Here is an 11,284-nt window from a genome sequence, read left to right as displayed (position 1 = left end):
TAATTTATTTATATTATATGTTTTTCTACGAATATAAATTGTTAATGAATTTATAAATAGTTTTTAATTATTTATATGAGTCAAAAGTTTATAGTTGAATCTTATAATTGTCAAAGTATCACTAATTAAATTCTAAAAATAGATAAATAATTTTAATAAATACAAATAATATATTTAATTGATCAATAATTAAGTACTATATATAATTTGACTATTCTAGTTTTTTAATTTTATTAATAAATTATTAAAATTAAAATAATATCAATATTTATAAATTTATATGATTCATATAATTATAATACATTAGAATGAATCCATATATTATGAATACAATAACAACTAAGGAGGAATTAAACTTCGGATCTGGCTTCGATTTTATCTCATGTAAGAAGAGCTGAGTTTTTTCTTATAGAACATAATTCTTTTGATTTTGTTAAGGATTTTCTTTCTTACCGTGAGAATATTTATTAGTATTGTTTCTTTGGTTAACTATAGTTAATTTTTATAGTGAGATTAACATAATATAGTATATAGGCTTCAATTACTATATATATATATATATATATAGGGATAATTAAAAAAATTCAAACACTAAAATGGAAGAAACAGTACATTTAAACTGCCAAATTTATAATTTTTCTATATAAATATATAGAATCTCTTCCAAAATCACCTCATTCTTCATTTAATTTTTTTTAAAGAAACAATAAATGATTATAATTGAAACATTATCACTTCAATTTTATTTTATATCGTTAATATTTGAATTTTTAATTTATTATCGTGTTTTAATTTTAAACATTTAACTGCTGTCAGAAAATTTTTGAAGAAAAAAGGAAAAGGGAGAAAATGCTAAAAATTTAACTATTAGCTTGGATCACAAAAATTGAAAATACCTTTTTCTTTTTAAAAAAAATTATATTTATCTATATTATATATAATATATATATTCTCATTTATACCTCGAGATTATAAATTTTGTTAGTATTAAATAATATTTAAATTGATAAGAGATTCGATCATCAATTCAAATAGTCTATTAGTTGAATTATCGATATGACCGAAATGAAATAATCTTTCAAATAGTTATTTTTCAGTTTTAAGTATTGTATAATTATAGAAAGAAAAATTAGTCTAACCGATTCATTATCTAGTCTAATTAAATTTGACTGAACTTTTGATTTTAAGTATTAAAATAGACCCAACCGGGTACTAATTTATGATTAAACTATTTGAACAACTAATCTAATATGTTTCTTAAATAACATTGAATAATTAAATATTTATAAATTTTTCAATGTCCACATATAAAATTTCTAGGGTGCATGCCGCCCAACTCATAGTTCTTTGGAGTAAATTAGTGCTAAATTGGTTCAAAATTAGAAATAGAAATAGAAATTAAAAAAATAGAAAGCAAATAATTATTTTTATATGTTGTTTGATTGAGTGTCAGATGAAAATTAATTTCTTTTATTGTATATAATAAATATATAAATATAATATAAATATAAATAACAAATTATTATATCACTTATTTAACCATTTATAACTGGTTTAACTAGAATTTTATGAAAATAAAAGATTTATTATTTGAGAAAAAGAATAGGTAATGAATTCCACTAAAATATCTATATAGTGATATTGTTTATAGAAATAATTTCATATAGTGATAAAAAATTACAGTTCTAATTTAAATAGAAATAATTTTTTTACTATAATAAATTATAAATTTTTCTAAAAAAAATATTTATTTGTGTAGTAATATTTGTATATATAATTTTAAAAGATTATATATTTTATGCTTTATTTTATCTTACTACAGTATCATTTTGTCTCATCAATTTTATTTATATAATAAAATATTTATATATTTTATTTTTAATTTTTATTATTTAATTAATAAAATTAAATATTAAATTTAAAAAATAAATTTTAATACTTAAATCTTCAATAAATTATAACCTTCTTATAATTATAAATTTTATTTTACCGCAAACACATGGGCACATTTTGCTGTATTCCAATCAACAACCCTAATTTTGATCGGAGCAAACATCACAAAAAGAATCCATTGTTTCCATTTCTATTGTTACCTTTTTTTTTTAAAAACACTTATCAAGAAACGATTCCCAATAATTAGTTTATGGGAGCAGGGAAGAGGCTTTGAAGCACCAAATGGAATAACCCTAGGAGTTGAAGCATTTACGTCAAGTCGTCTAGCAATCAACAATTCAATTATATAATGTTGTACCTTTCATTATTATTTTTTGAAACGTTCCCTTGCCATATTAACATCTTTTTTGTGCCGTTGAAGGAACTAAGTTACCGAAATACCCTTAAGTCCTTTATAGTTTATATATTTTCTTTTTTTCACTTCCAGATTCGGAATTTCTCTACATCAACTTGGCAGTATCCAACATCCTGCTTCCTTACAAACATTTGGCTTTAATGTGGTGTGCTGCATGTTGCATGTTCAAGATTGCAGTAATTTAAATTAAATTTAATAATCTTTTTGGGCATTTTCGTAACAATTTCTCAAATATAAAATTCACTTTGGCTCGCTGCCCAATGCACATTGTCTCTCTCTCTCTCTCTCTGGGGTACCTCTCCTCCACACTGTTCCTCTGCTGCTCCACCTCCAAAGCAACCATATCCCACATCTGTCATCTCTAGAAAGAACAACAAAGAAGATGAATTTTGTGTTCATTTGAAAAACCCAGAAGTTTTTTTTGTACTAAAAGAGGTGAATTATTGGTGAGTTCTAAAGTAAAGGCAGTAGCTCTATACACCTTTGTGTGTGTTTCTTTTGTTTTGATTATTAAGCCAAGAAAGGAAGCAGCTTCAAAGAGCCAACATTGATATAAAGTAGTAAGCAGACAAGCATGAAACTGAAAGGAATCGTGCTTCCTCCTCCATTGATCAAAGCTCAAGAAGAAGCTAAAGTGTTGATGCTTTCATCATCTTCATGATCAAAGTAAAAAATCTCTGTCTCTTGCAAGAGAAATTTTCCAAGAAACCAAAAACTGCAAAAAGAAAGTTTCTTTCTTTTGCTTTTTGAAAAGCATTCTATTTTATTTTATTTTTTCACTTTCTCTGTTGGCCTCCAAATCAAGAACAGAGCGCACGGACTTGATCTGTTAGAAACAAATTAAAGAAAAATCATGGGCTGCTGTTACTCGAGATTAGAGAGAGAAGAAATGGTTTCAAGATGCAAAGCGAGGAAGAGATACATGAAACAATTAGTTAAGGCTAGACAAGCTGTTTCTGCTTCACATACAATGTACCTTCGTTCTTTGCGTAGTACTGGATCAGCCCTTTTCCAGTTCTCCAATACTGAAGCTAATCTCCACCTCCACCAAAGCCACCGTCACCACCATCATCTCCCACCTGTTTTACCCTCACCACCACCCTTACCACCCACACCACCCCCACCTCTCCCACCAATGAGCCCAAGCTCGGATACATGGACATCCATTACAGCTTCTCCAGCTCCTCCTCCTCCACCGCCGCCTCCACCGCCACAGTCATCGAGCTGGGACTTCTGGGATCCCTTTGTTCCGCCACCTCCTTCAGCTTCTAGGTCAGTGACTGAAGAAGAGTGGGAAGAAGCAACCACAATGACAGCTTCTGAAATGGCAGTGACAGCAACAGGGACGGCGGCTAGCCTTACCGCGCCACCTTCTATAATAAGTGGGTTCTCTAAGGAGACTTGTAGCGGGAGTGGAAGTGAACTTGCAATGGTTGTTTCAAGAAATAGTAAAGATCTTGTGGAGATAGTTAAAGAAGTTGACGAGTATTTTCTTAAAGCTGCTGATGCTGGTGGACAGCTTTCTTTGCTTTTAGAAGTTCCAAACCCTAACTTTTCCACTCAAAACAAAGGAGGTGAAATGGGTTTCTTGAATTTTATTTTATTTTATTTGTTTCTGTTAGGTTTTACTTGAGAAATCATACTCAGGAAACTTACAGTGATTGCTTTGCTTTGCTTTTTTTTTTTTTTTTTTTTTTTTTGCTTTTCCTTTTCTTGTGACTGTAGGTAAAATTTACGACCATGGTTGCAACTTAACCAGTCCATCACTATGGACATGGAGTTCTAGTCCGAAAATGAATGGGTTCGGGAAGATGAGTGAAGAAATGATGGGAAGCAATGTAGGAGTTAGCCACTGCTCAACTGTAGAGAGATTATATGCATGGGAGAAGAAGCTATTCCAGGAAGTCAAGGTAAAGATCTGATTTTTTTTTTTTTATTATTTATATTTCTCTAGTGTAAAATGTCAAGTTGTTTCACATTACTGGTGATTTGAGATTTCTGATTATTAGTCAAAAAGGGTCAACAAAAGAGTCAAAAGTTGGTCATTCATTGGCCTATCAAAATCTTGAAGATGATATAATATTGTTGTTTTTATTTATATTAAAATTTAATTTACTACAATTATTATTAATATTTGTATTATTTTGTGGATGGTGGGTGATAGAATGCTGAGAGTATAAAGATTGAGCATGAGAAGAAGGTGGCATTGCTAAGAAAACTAGAGGTGAAGAGAGCTGACTACGTAAAGACTGAAAAGACAAAGAAAGAGGTGGAGAAATTGGAGTCACAAATGATGGTTGCTACCCAAGCTATTGAGACTACTTCTGCTGAAATCATCAAACTAAGGGAGACAGAGCTCTACCCTCAACTTCTTGAGCTTCTAAAAGGGTAAATCCACACTAAGCCTTCTCTCTTTTTTGCACTAGTTTCTAAAATCTTTAGCATTTAATAGCTTAAACTAGCTACAGCCAACCACCCTTCAAGTTTTCACGTGAACTTTGTTTGTATCACTTTCCTGTCCTAGCCAGAAAGTCCAAATGGGTAATTGCATTTTGCATTTCACCTCTTAACTCCATATGGTTCACTTAGACATTCTTGTGTTTCAAACCAGTATTATTTTCTAAGTGCTAGCTTGCAAGGACATTCTTTTCTTTTTCTTCTTTGGGTAGTGTTTGTTTGTGGTGTGAGGCCATCAAGTACATTATTTTCCACTTATTTACTGAATTAGACCATTGCAAGATTCACAGGGTAGACACTAGTGCAATTGTTTTTTACATTGGGTCAGTCCGATCGACCCGGCTCAGCCCGAAGCAAAACAAATATAATCTCGATATAAAACAAATAAAAATGGAAAAAAAAAAAAAAAACCAAAGAGAGAGATAAGTCAACTTTAGATTTTCTTTTGAGGCCTGAAGATTTGCTTGTATATGTTACTGTAGAGAAGGTTACTTTTGACTGCTTTTTACTAGTTTGTTTTCCACTTGGTTGTTTGTTTGCTTGCTTTTGTTCCAAAGATATTGTGTCATGTACTAGTATTTGGAGGCTATGACTGACTTGAGTATTGTTCAGTGAATCTTTTTTATTTTCCAATACTTTCATGCTTATTAGGTTATACTTCTGTTGACCCATATGTTTTCCTGGAAGGAGACAATCTTGTGGCTTAACTGTACTATATTTGTCTAAGAGTGGGGTCACCAGATAAATGATGGCATACTTGCATGTAGTATTGTATCAGGTTTATATTTCTTTTGCATTTTAATGCCAATGTGTCTTGCAAATTCATATTTTCATTATGGTAATTTAGAAAAAATTTACAATTTTAGCAAATTTAACAGTTTTTTAGGACTATAAAGAATATAAATGGTGGATGTGCGCACAAATTAGCCTAACTATTGGTGTTTCAGGTATCAACTTAGGCAGTTTCTAGTTGTGTGCAACAGTAGTATAAGGTGTCTCAACAGAATGTGGGATATAAGGACTAAGAGATTTGTGCATTGTTTGCCTTTTTTTTTTTTCTAATGCATTATGTTACATTATCTTGCAGATTGATGTGCATGTGGAGAAGCATGTATGAGGCCCACCAAGTCCAAACACACATAGTTCAGCAGCTCAAATACCTGAACACCATTCCATCCACAGAACCAACTTCTGAGATTCACAGGCAGTCTACTCTCCAGCTTGAACTTGAAGTTCAGCAATGGCACCAGTCCTTCTGCAACCTGATCAAGGCCCAGCGGGATTACATACAGTCCCTCACTGGCTGGCTCAGGCTTAGTCTTTTCCAGTTTAGCAATAACCCACTTTCAAGAACCAGTCAGGAATCTCGAATTTACTCTCTTTGTGAAGAATGGCACCATGCAATTGATCGGATTCCAGACAAAGTGGCATCTGAAGGAATTAAGAGCTTCCTAACAGTTATCCACGCCATAGTAGTCCAACAGGCAGAAGAGCACAAGCAAAAGAAGAAGTCAGAATTAACTTTCAAGGAGTTTGAGAAGAAGGTATCTGAGCTTAGATCACTGGAAACCAAGTACGGCCCGTACTCAATGCCTGATACTTCTGGGAACACAAGAATCAAGGATCCAGTAACAGAAAAGCGAGCTAAGGTCGAGATATTGAGAAGCAAGGCAGAAGAGGAAAAATCTAAGCATGAAAAATCAGTGAGCATAACAAGAGCAATGACAATAAATAATCTACAGATGGGATTTCCTCATGTCTTTCAGGCTATTGTGGGGTTTTCGAGCGTATGTATGCATTCATTTGAGTCTGTGTACAACCAAGCGAAAAGTACGAACCTGGAAAATGATGTGAAGAGGATATTACCCTAAGGAGAGATCTAGCTGAGGATGAAATGGAGTTTTCTGTATATAGATAGGCATCCTACTTCATAAAGTGCTGCAGGATTAAACCCCTTGGTCGGAGAATATATATATGCTGGCTGCAGCTTGTGGTGGAGACCTTTGCGTTCTATGGAGTTAGAAGTTTTGCATTGAGGTTTTATACAAGTGTTTTTCTGTCATAGGAAAGTTGTGAAAGGTTTCGTATTTTCTGTTTTGCTTTGTTGGAGACTTTAAGGATAAGTTTCTGTTGAATGTGGATGATTTTGGTTAAGAATGCCCAATTTTGCCTCTGTTATGTTGGGAGACAAAAAAGAAATAAAGTAAAATCAAACCCACTAACTGGAAGGATTTCCATACTTCTTGTATTGCTGGCTGCTGTGAAAGAATACAATGATGATAAAGTAAAAATAAATTCATTTTTGGCTGTGAATTTGTATGGCGTTCATTCAAGGTTCACTCTTCTAACCATGTTTCCTTTTGTTGTGAATTTCATGTAACCATGTTTCACCCGCAATGATGCTAGTAAAGCCAAAAATGACCATGTCATGCATAAAATGACTGCTCAAATAAGGACAATCGCACCACAATTAGCACAAAAATAAATGACCCAAAGTGCTTAATCAACTCAACTGCAGCATGCAACTTGGCATTTTTCATTTTACGTTTATGCAATTCCAAACTTGGATGGTAGTATCCAATTTGGTGATCCCCGGATGGCTAACCTTCAATTGGGTCCAAGAAATAAATTGAAAATCTAAAATTTAGGATTTTTCTTTTTTCTTGTGCTCACTGTATAATGAATTCTCTTAACTGCAAGTCTTAGTGAAAAGCATCCTCCAATTCTCATGCAGAATCCCTATAAACATCTTTTCCTGCTTGAATATGTGCCTGTGTGCCTGGGGACACCATTCATGCACCACGAGTTGACCCGAGCACAAAGTCATACCGAAGATAAATATTTTTCAAAGGAGAACTAAGCTGTACATATGTTAAATGGGAGCTGATTTAGCATGAAGCATATGACTGCACAATTAAGGATAACTCTTTTAATCTATGATATTGGATGAGAAGTACACTTGCCACGCAACCAGATCATGCGCTTGTCACCTTTAAGAGACAAGAAGATCTCCCTTGCATTGCGGTTGTCAAACAAATCTAGAGCAGCAAAATAGACTCCTTCTTCCAAACCTTGTATCGCATTCAATTCCTTAATACAATCAGCTACACTGAATCTTTCACTAACTTTCCTTATGGCAGCTGTTCTCAGCCTTGATGCAGCTGCCATGTGCAATATAGCTCCAGCAATAGCATCATCAATTCCCTTACGACCTCTTTTACGATTAGCAGCAGCTGTACTGTCCATAGCAGAAGTTGTATTATGCATAACAGTGGTGGTGAAATGTGTGACAGGTAAAGGTTGAATTATCTCTTGCTCATCTGCAACATCATCCCCATCCTCAGATTCTGAAGAGGACTCTTCCTCTTGGATAGTGGTAAGAGGCTCCTTAAAGGAAATTGATGTAGTCAACTCTTTCTCTGGGATACCATCCAAAGGATCCTTCGAGAAAACTGACGAAGGAAGCTCTTCCTCATGTTCAACTGACTGGACATGTTTTCCATTAGTTAATGGCTCTGAGAATATCACGCCGAGCTGTTTGTAGATTGGGCAGCCACTACCTCTTATAGGCTCAGCATCAGGATGTCCCTATATGTCGATGTTTCAGAGATTGTTTGTTGGAGATGAACAATTTAAGAAACACATATCAGCCTCCTGCCCCAGTTTGGAGGAACTCCAACCCTATAATGTGGATAAACATTATTGGCTATCATGGAACTAAAATCTAGTTTACAAAACCATTCGATGGCATTCTTAAGGATATACTAATTAGTACAATTCCTATTAAACTCTTCCATTAATTCCACGAGGACAAACATTTTAGAGTAAACACATGAATTCCATTATAGCCAAGAAGTCCACCACCAAGTATGGGGTCAAAGAAGATTCCTCCAAATTAAGCAGGAGATATTTTTGTTTGCAAACAACAACAGTGATCAAAGAAGCATACCTTGATGTATCGATTCCATGCTTCATTACTTGCTATAATGTTCCCTGTGGATTCGTCCAAATGGAATTCACTTTGATTGAGAAGTGACTTCACAATAGCATGCTGCTTCCTCATGATTGAAAATCTGTTCTTCAGCTGCTCTTTATCCCAATTAAGTCCAGTTTTTTCATAAAATTCATCACACATAATATTCCATGCTTTCTTGTTAAATGAGTTGTTGCTAAGTTTATTCCCTTTATGAACCTGATCAACCATCAAGTCTGCAAATATCTTCGTCAGACCAGTTGTCCACCTAGCCCGCATTTGTAGTTCTGGTGGCTGCTGAGTTACCTGTTGCCTTGACCGCGTAACTCTGTTCGTCATCTATAAGTTCTAAACATTCAAAAATAAAAAAGTGAATGCAATGTGAAAAAAAAAGTAAAAATCAACACAAACAGGCATTCAAAACTTGGAAGTTTAAACAGCATAAAATCCAAATAATACTATAAGTTTCCAATGAACATGTATATATAAATTCCCGTTGACACAAATGTTAGAATTCAATTCTTTGAAGTTGGGAAAAAGAAGTAATTTAAAAAGAAATGAAAACAGGAATTCCTATAGCATCCAATCATAGCGTTGCATGATGCGACATTTTTGTAATGAATCTTCTCAAACACTGTTATGGCATCTTTCGTGCTGCTACATTCTGAATACATATCCCTCTGTGTAGAGAAGCAATCATTCCATGTGTAGGTAACAATCCAGTGATAGTCACAAGGTTAGGTTTAATCCCTAAAATTAACGTCAGAAAACCACTTTAAAGCCTCTCAACTCTTTGACCTTGAACAAAACCTGATATCAACACATTCCATGTAACCAAATCAAGAACCAACACTTTAACTTTTCATTCTAGACAGGAAGGCAAATGCTCCATCACTATTTCCTCTCCTAGCATCACAAGCAAACAATTCCATGTAAAATCATTTGGTTCAAATCCCTCCAGCTTCATTCTCTTAATCAAATTAGTGCTTCCTATAGTAACCACAAATCATGGAAGTCCAAGAAGCAACATCTCAGTTAAGCATTATATCAAACACCTTACGTGCATAACAGACACGACCACATTTACAACACATATCAATCAAACAATGACTACAACCTCATCAGTTTCATAGCCCAATTGTTTAAGCACAGAATGCACCACTTTTCCTTATTGAAGTCCAACAAACCAACACAAATGAGAAAGTAAACTTATAACAAATATATAAAGAATCTAGCTTTAGGCAAAAGTATCCAATTGCCACATTATATTCCCTATTAAATGCAGACATTGGACTTGGAATCATCCAATTCGATGCAAAAACATTTGGTTTTTGAATACTTTGAAAGAATAAACTTGCTGATTTCAAATCCTTACAACTTGCGTACACAGCAACAAGCCGTGAATTTAATGAAAATATGTCCAATTTAGTCTAAAAATTTGAATTCCATTCTTACATATGATTCTGAAGTAGGCCTAGAGTGCGTGAGAGAGGTCTAAAATGCAAGAATTCAATTCAATTAAAATTCTTGTGTTTGGAAAGCTAATAATTGTTAGAATACAGTGCAAAGTGTTAAAAATAATAATAATAATTAACAAACAAACCTTGAATAATTACTTATTCAGAAGGATATTCTTTAATCAACATTTTTCGTCAGCAAATTGGACATTTTATAGCTCATAATAATTGTTATTTCGACGTATTCCAACAAAAATAAATAAACATGTACTATTAGAGGCAAATTAAAATTCAAACATTTCAAGAAACAGAAAAAAAAAAAAAAAAAAAAAAAAAGAAAGAAAGGAAAAAGGAAAAGGAGAGACACATTCTAAAACCCTAGAAATACAAAGAGAAGAAGTAAGTTTTACCTTATAAGAAAGAATTCCCTTGTAGTTAAGAGTGCAGTAGTAGGGGTTAGACAACAATGCGTATCAGCTAACTGGTTGGTTAGGACGTTAGGTCATGCAGATGCACCAACACATAGCCTTTTTTTTCTTTCCCCCTCAGCCTTCAGGAGGTTTAAAAAATTATTATAATTTTTTCTCAAGGAAGACAGGAAAAAAAAAAAAAAAAAAGTTAAAAACGGTGTCGTATGTTGCTCGAAGTTTTGTCAGTCATGTTACTTCGCTATATTGCCCCTTGTTTAATTACCCTATTTCATCTTTTCATTTTTTTTTTTTTTTTTTTTACTTTTCTTAGTAAAATTTTAATTTTTATATTAATTTTCATAATATTTGAAAAAAAAAAAGCATGATATAAGTCTAAGAATATAAAAATTTAATCAGAAAATATACAATTATAGGACTAAATTTATGAGTGAAAAAATAAAATCTACAAGTCCCTGAATTATTTATTTGTTATTTCTTATATATTATTTTCATTTAATGAATACTTAAAAATGAGTATAATATTTTGGGTAAACTAGGTTGATCTGATATTAATTTTTTTTTCTTTTTTAATCTTAAGAAATAAGACACTGGGAGTGAATTCTTTTAACAGTAATCTTCCCCAGAAAAAGGAGAATAGCAACATTTAATGCAAATATCA

General features: G+C 32.9%; 2 protein-coding genes across 3 annotated transcripts; one reads left to right on the top strand and one right to left on the bottom strand.

Moving 5' to 3' along the window:
- The first annotated feature begins 2,483 nt into the window (after window positions 1-2,483).
- On the top strand, window positions 2,484-7,078 carry LOC8260650 (protein ALTERED PHOSPHATE STARVATION RESPONSE 1). The gene is made up of 4 exons (XM_002529595.4): window positions 2,484-3,882; window positions 4,034-4,218; window positions 4,473-4,696; window positions 5,853-7,078. The coding sequence occupies exons 1-4, from the start codon at window positions 3,162-3,164 to the stop codon at window positions 6,634-6,636; spliced, it is 1,914 nt and encodes a 637-aa protein (XP_002529641.1). The 5' UTR covers window positions 2,484-3,161; the 3' UTR covers window positions 6,637-7,078.
- A 510-nt stretch (window positions 7,079-7,588) lies between these two features.
- Window positions 7,589-10,888, bottom strand: LOC8260649 (L10-interacting MYB domain-containing protein). Of its 2 annotated transcripts, none has more exons than XM_002529594.4 (3): window positions 10,606-10,888; window positions 8,715-9,086; window positions 7,589-8,353 (listed from the first exon to the last, which is right to left on the bottom strand). In XM_002529594.4, the coding sequence occupies exons 2-3, from the start codon at window positions 9,075-9,077 to the stop codon at window positions 7,700-7,702; spliced, it is 1,017 nt and encodes a 338-aa protein (XP_002529640.1). In that variant the 5' UTR covers window positions 9,078-9,086; window positions 10,606-10,888; the 3' UTR covers window positions 7,589-7,699. The 2 variants fall into 2 exon arrangements, with proteins under 2 accessions (XP_002529640.1, XP_015581148.1); XM_015725662.2 differs by lacking the exon at window positions 10,606-10,888 and adding an exon at window positions 10,342-10,534.
- Window positions 10,889-11,284: the final 396 nt, after the last annotated feature.

This window comes from Ricinus communis, chromosome 5, assembly GCF_019578655.1.
Source record: "Ricinus communis isolate WT05 ecotype wild-type chromosome 5, ASM1957865v1, whole genome shotgun sequence".
Classification (NCBI taxonomy): domain Eukaryota; kingdom Viridiplantae; phylum Streptophyta; class Magnoliopsida; order Malpighiales; family Euphorbiaceae; genus Ricinus; species Ricinus communis.
This window is presented reverse-complemented; position numbering and strand designations above follow the sequence as displayed.